This window comes from Trachemys scripta, chromosome 8 (genome assembly GCF_013100865.1).
Source record: "Trachemys scripta elegans isolate TJP31775 chromosome 8, CAS_Tse_1.0, whole genome shotgun sequence".
Taxonomy (NCBI): domain Eukaryota; kingdom Metazoa; phylum Chordata; order Testudines; family Emydidae; genus Trachemys; species Trachemys scripta.
In genome coordinates this window covers 50,869,091-50,875,859 of record NC_048305.1, presented here as the reverse complement: position 1 = coordinate 50,875,859, position 6,769 = coordinate 50,869,091, and the positions used below count along the sequence as shown (strand labels likewise).

General features: G+C 49.0%; 1 protein-coding gene across 1 annotated transcript; it reads left to right on the top strand.

The window, feature by feature from the left end:
* Positions 1 to 224: 224 nt before the first annotated feature.
* Positions 225 to 500, top strand: LOC117881667 (histone H4 type VIII-like). The gene has a single exon (XM_034779219.1). The coding sequence runs from the start codon at positions 225 to 227 to the stop codon at positions 498 to 500; it is 276 nt and encodes a 91-aa protein (XP_034635110.1).
* Positions 501 to 6,769: the final 6,269 nt, after the last annotated feature.

Genomic DNA, 6,769 nt, shown 5'->3' with positions numbered 1-6,769 from the left:
GAACACCAGCCAAACCATTATGGAACATCAGAAGACAAAAGACTTTGTTGATTGCTCCCCTCATACCCAGGAAGAGGAGACATGCAGGTGAACTTGTCCCATTGTTATCTTGAACTCTGAGTGCCCGGAATAAAACTCCTGACAAGAAGAAACTGCCTCTTTTTGTCTGTGTGAACTCAGAAGGGCCAGAGATTCTAAACTGAAACCAGCTATCTGCTTGCAAAATGTCTGGTCTTGGCAAGGGCGGAAAGGGGCTGGGTAAAGGAGGTGCTAAGAGGCACCGTAAGGTCTTGCAAGACAACATCCAGGGTATTATGAAGCCGGCGATCCGCCGCTTGGCTCGCCACGGTGGGGTGAAGCACATCTCGAGGCTGATCTACGAAGAGACCCGTGGGGTGCTGAAGGTTTTCCTGGAGAACGTGATCTGCGATGGGGTGACCTATACCGAGCACGCCAAGCGGAAGACGGTGACGGCAATGGATGTGGTGTATGCTTCTTAACCAAATGTATGCCCTGAAATGCCAGGGGCGCACCCTGTATGGTTTCGGGGGCTGAATTGGCTTTTAACCTAAAAAACCCAGGGGCTGCCTCCTGCATCCGCCCTGAAAGACACTTTGAATTGACTGACTACTGCAGTTCTAAGTATTGGAGGGGTAGCCGTGTTAGTCTGTATTCACAAAAACAACAAGGAGTCTGGTGGCACCTTAAAGACTAACAGATTTATTTGGGCATAAGCTTTCATGGATAAAAAGCCCACTTCTCAGTGGGTAAAAGTCCCACTGCAGCTCTGTTATTCTTAGGATTTAGATGGTAACTTGATGGTGTGTTTGCTTGCTTTAACCTGTAAATAACTTATTCCTTTTTCCTAGTTAATAAACCTTTAGATAGTTTATTGCAGGATTGGCTACAGGCATTGACTTTGGTGTAAGATCTAGAGCAGGTTCTCATGACAAATTTTTTGGGGGCCAACTCTTGCTGGTGGCTGCTCTGACAGTTTTTTTTCCTAAAGTATTTTAGGAAAAACAAATATGAACATCAAAATTATTTATTGCTAGCTAGTAAGTCTGCTGTTGTGAAAAGTGATGTGTATGTTTGTTAATATTTTTCACAGCCTCCCAGCTAGCTACTAAGTCTGCTGTGAAGCTTGCTCCGCCCCAGCAAGCCTGGGGACAAATTAAGCCCTGGATGGGGAGTTGGATGGACAGGCAGCAGGAGCCAGGGGCAATGAGGGGTGGGGGAGGCAGCGGGGAGTAAGATCCTGAAGCCCCAGGGATGGGGCCCCACAAAGGAGCTTGAAGTCCCAGGGCCATAGCCCAAGGCCTTGCGGCCAGGGGACAGGGCCAGAGCCCAAAGCCTGAAGCCCTGTGGCCAGAGTCTGCCATCCGAGGGCTGAAGCCTGATCCCCACCACCTCCAGGAAGGTGAGGAATTCACAGGCTGCCTGCTTCTCCAGTATTGTGCCCCAGGTGTGTCTAGATGGGGGAGGGGCAGGGCAGAAACCCTGCTGGCAGTCCCAGCAACCAACGCTAAGGGTACGTCCAGACTACCCGCTGATTAGGTAGCGATCGATTTATCAGGGATCGATATATCGCGTCTCGTTAAGACGTGATATAGCGATCCCCGAACGCACTTCTGGTCAACTCCGGAACTCCACCGGTGCGAGCGGCGCTGGTGGAGTCGTCGGGGGAGCTGCGGCCATCAATCCCGCGCCGTAAGGACGCTATTCACGTAGCTGAAGTTGCATATCTTAGATCGATTTTTCTCTTCTCCCCCCCCCCCCCTTAGTGTAGACCAGCCCTAAGGTGACTCATCCAGGAGCAACAGGGAGGGGGAGGGGCAGCTGCTTTGCCCTGCAATCACTGCCCAGGAGGCTGTGGCTGCAAGAAAAGCCCCTGGTGGCTGTATTTGAGAAAAGCTGAAGAGTACCAGTTGATCTGGGATGAGTGACTGGTCTCTTGGGACTAGAAGTAAACTAAATGTGTAATCCCTGTGGGTTACAGTGGACGAGAAGCTGGATATGAGTCAACAGTGTGCCCTTGTGCCAAGAAGATTAACGGCATTCTGGGCTGTATAAGTAGGGGCATTGCCAGCAGATCAAAGGACGTGTTCGTTCCCCTCTATTTGACAATGGTGAGGCCTCATCTGGAGTACTGTGTCCAGTTTTGGGCCCCACACTACAAGAAGGATGTGGAAAAATTGGAAAGAGTCCAGCGGAGGGCAACAAATTATTAGGGGGCTGGAGCACATGACTTATGAGGAGAGGCTGAGGGAACTGGGATTGTTTAGTCTGCAGAAGAGAAGGATGAGGGGGGATTTGATAGCTGCTTTCCCCTACCTGAAAAGGGGTTCCAAAGAGGATGGATCTAGACTGTTCTCAGTGGTACCTGATGACAGAACAAGGAGTAGTGGTCTCAAGTTGCAGTTGGGGAGGTTTAGGTTGGATATTAGGAAAAACTTTTTCACTAGGAGGGTGGTGAAGCACTGGCATGGGTTACCTAGGGAGGTGGTGGAATCTCCTTTCATAGATTCTAGGACTGGAAGGGACCTCGAGAGGTCATCGAGTCCAGTCCCCTGCCCGCATGGCAGGACCAAATACTGTCTAGACCATCCCTGATAGACATTTATCTAACCTACTCTTAAATATCTCCAGAGATGGAGATACCACAACCTCCCTAGGCAATTTATTCCAGTGTTTAACCACCCTGACAGTTAGGAACTTTTTCCTAATGTCCAACCTAGACCTCCCTTGCTGCAGTTTAAACCCATTGCTTCTGGTTCTATCCTTAGAGGCTAAGATGAACATGTTTTCTACCTCCTCCTTATGACACCCTTCCTTAGAGATTTTTAAGGTCAGGCTGGACAAAGCCATGGCTGGGATGATTTAGTTGGGAATTGGTCCTTCTTTGAGCAGGGGGTTGGACTAGATGACCTCCTGAGGTCCCTTCCAATCCTGATATTTTGTGATTCTATGACTGGCTGCAGAATCTGCAGTTGCAAAGGGCTCCCCAGCCAGAGGCAGAGAGGTCTGCCCGTGCCTGCTCCTTGCCCCTTTCCACACACCATATCAGGAGCATGAGACGGCTGAGCTATGCCTCCAAAGCCCCAACCCTGTCTGCCTCCAGGACTTGCTAAGGCTTTAGATCAGCCAGGTGCAGAGGGAGCCCTGGTGAGAGATGAGGCATGCAGGAGAGGAAGGGTGGGTGGGTGGGGACACGCATATGTCCCTCTGCTCCAATCAGTGGCAGGGGAACCCTCCCTCTAGGGGAGGCTAGTGCCCCCCCACTCCCTGCGGCCAGAGGAGCCCATGCCAAGCCAGCCCAGCCACTGGTTGGCCTGAGCTGAGCCCCCACTGGCTTAGGGGGAGCATGGGTGGGGCCACGGTCTGGGTTAGGGGAGGCTTAGCCTCCCCTGGCCTATTATACCAGTTGCCCATGCTCTGCTCCCTGAGTCCTAGTTGACATAAATATCTGCCTGTAACTGGGTTCTTTCTTCATGCACCATCCCTTACTCCTTTCTTTGACCCCTCCCCAGGTGCTGCTGCCCCTAACTGGATCTTCTTCCTCCTTCCCCCACGCCAACCCTCCTTCTGTGGCTGCTTCATGTCGCCTGCACTTCCCTTTCCTTGGTCAACACTCTCCTCCCCTTCCCTGTCCCCCCTCCACCTGGCACATGTATGTGTTGGCTACCAGCCAGCTTTTCCTATTCTTCCAGGTTGTCTGAGTTCTGCTCCAGCGTCCTCCTCCTCCTCCCTACCCTACTGCAGAAACCTCCCTTCTGTTTGTGCCTGCATTAGCATTTCTGCTGACTGCAAGGATTGGTTTAATTTCATGGGTGTCATTTCCTTCAAGAAATCTCTCTCTGAGCAGCAGCCCGACGAATCCCTGATAAAACATATTTTCCTACGGTAATGATTTTATGGGCCCATAAGTCATGAATTTATTATAATCTAAGCCCCTGCTGCTGATTGCTGGAAAATGCAAAGTAATTAACAGCAAGTGGTAGCAGCTATTCCCACCTGGTAGCGTGTTCTTTGGTATGCTGATGGGTTTGATTAAAGTAATGACTACAGTGTAAAGCCTGGCTGTAACATATTAGCATGATTAATGCAGTATCCTAAATAAGAAACAAAACTAATGGGCATGGAGTGAGAAATTTAAAAAAAAAGATCCCCCTCCCTCCCTCTAGCTATTGTTCTGGCTCATTTATGCCTTCCTTTCTGTTAAATAATCTATGGCATTCAGGCCAAGGGGCAGGCTAGCAATGCATATCACAGTCTCATAACATCTTAAGTGCTTGTGTTAATTTTCCCCCCTGCCTCCGTCTTGGATAGGAAGGGGAGGGAATCAAGTTGTCTGAACTTGGTGTCGAATTGAATGCAATTTTATTTGGATCTCAGGCAGCCAAGGAACCAGCTTGAGTGAACTCGTATAGCAGGCAGACTTCGTTTATGGCCTTGTCAAATAAAAATCCTGGGTCGCTATGGAAGCAGTGTTTGTGGTTCTATAAAGGTAAGCTGAGTTGTGTCTTCAGCAGAGTCAGAAATTCTCCTATACCTCAAGAGTACAGTGGTGTCCTCCCTGAAACTGCAGCACTAACACTGAGAAAAGAATGACTTTTTGGAGAATTTATAAGTAAATCCATTAATTGCTTTGAATAATTAATTTAAATACAGGTTTCAAGAAACCTAATCCTGTGTCAGATTGTATTTTTTCCAAAAGGAAAAAAATATTTTGGGTTAAACTTTTGCAAAATCTCCTAGTAGGAAAACCGCAAATAACGTGGCTTCTGGAAAACACACAGAAAAACATTTTGCTTTGTTTTATTTTTCAAAGAATTGTAACAGTTTCTAAAACTTTCTCCAAAGAGAATTTTTTCCCTGGGGTGGGGGTGGGGGGGAAGCATTTCTTATCTCTTCTCCCCTTCCCCTCCCCCCCCCCCCCCCCGCCCTGACAAAAAATCTTGATCAGCTTTAGTCTCTGGACTTCCAGCTAAAGTAATCTTAATGCCCTCTGGTAGTGAGAGTCATAATATATGGAACCACTGACCTTAATAAACACCTTGTTTACAAAAAGGCTGCAACTACAAACAGGCTTCCAGACAACATGAGTTCCATCTCTGTCTCTTTTGTTTACCAGGGATCACACACTATCTGAAACCTTGTACAGCATACAGAAACATCTAGTGGCTGAATAACACATACTAATGTTTTGATCCATCGTTCTAACAAACTATATAGAATATTAAAGCAAAATAGATGTCTCTAGAGTTGCATTTCAGAGCCAGTGGTTATGGAATAACATACCGCAGGCAAACCTAGCATTATGGTGAGGTGTGCCAAACTTGTCTAGAACTGGGACACTGCGTTGTACTGTGCAAAGTGCATTTCCAGTTGTATTCTCTCTCCTCATGGGATGCTTTTCTGCATTTAAAAATATGAGGGTTCCCCTACAGTTAGCCTTGATCCCTGCAAGATGCCATGTTGGTCCTTTCCCATATCTTCACAATCTCTCTCCCAAGCAGCAGCCAGGGCCGGCTCCAGGCACCAGCCCAGCAAGCAGCTGCTTGGGGCGGCCAACAGAGAGGGGTGGCACGGCCAGCTCTTCGGCAGCGGGTCCCTCAGTCCCTCTCGGAGTGAAGGACCAGCCGCCGAATTGCCACTGAAGACTGCAGGTTGCGATCGCAGCTTGTTTTTGTTTGTTTTTTCCCCTTTTTGCTGTTTGGGGCGGCAAAAACCCTGGAGCCGGCCCTGGCAGCAGCACAGGAGCTGCATGGGATAGGAGTTTGGTGGGTTCTGCAGCACATGAGACATTCAGGCTGGGGAAAGTGCTAGGCTGGGTATAAAGAAATGTTTAACCACAACAAAGGGAACATGCTACAAGGGCACAGCACAAGGCTACTGGGGCTTAATAGAGATGGAACCAAACTTTAAGCTTCATCATGGAAATGGGCATTGTTCAAACCCAGTATCATTTATGAGTGGAACTTCCGAAGAGTGGTCAGCAATGGCCTGACTGTGCTCCTGTTGACCAGCAATAGCAAGGCTGCTGTGGGCAGAGGTACACCAGTGGGAATTTTACTATGAACTTTAATGGGAGCGGAGTTAGACCTACAGAGAGTCATTGGATAATCCCACCCTAAGGCTATGTCAACACTACCACTTATGTCGGTATAACTTATGTCACACAGGGTATGTCTACACTACGAAATTAGTTCGAATTTATAGAAGCCGGTTTTATAGAAATCGGTTGTATACAGCCGATTGTGTGTGTGTGTCCCCACATAAAATGCTCTAAGTGCTCTAGTCGGCGGACCGCGTCCACAGTACCGAGGCTAGCGTCAACTTCCGGAGCATTGCACTATGGGTAGCTATCCCACAGTTCCCGCAGCCTCCGCCGCCCATTGGAATTCTGGGTTGAGATCCTAATGCCCGGATGATGCAAAACAGTGTCGCGGGAGGTTCTGGGTACATGTCGTCAGGCCCCTCCCCCTCCGTCACAGCAATGGCAGACAATAGATTTGCGCCTTTTTACCTGGGTTACCTGTGCAGACAACATACCACGGCAAGCATGGAGCCCGCTCAGCTCAGCTGAGCTCACAGTCACCATATGTCCTCTGGGTGCCGGCAGATGTGGGACTGCATTGCTACACAACAGCAGCTGCTAACTGCCTTTTGGCGGTAGACGGTGTAGCATGACTAATAGCCGTGGGGCTGGCAGCCATAGGGCTGCATTGCACCAGCCCCTTGCCTTTTGGTAGAAGATGGTATATTA

Excerpts from the sequence above, each read along its gene's own strand:
- LOC117881667 (XM_034779219.1), top strand. The coding sequence starts at position 225 with ATGTCTGGTCTTGGCAAGGGCGGAAAGGGGCTGGGTAAAGGAGGTGCT.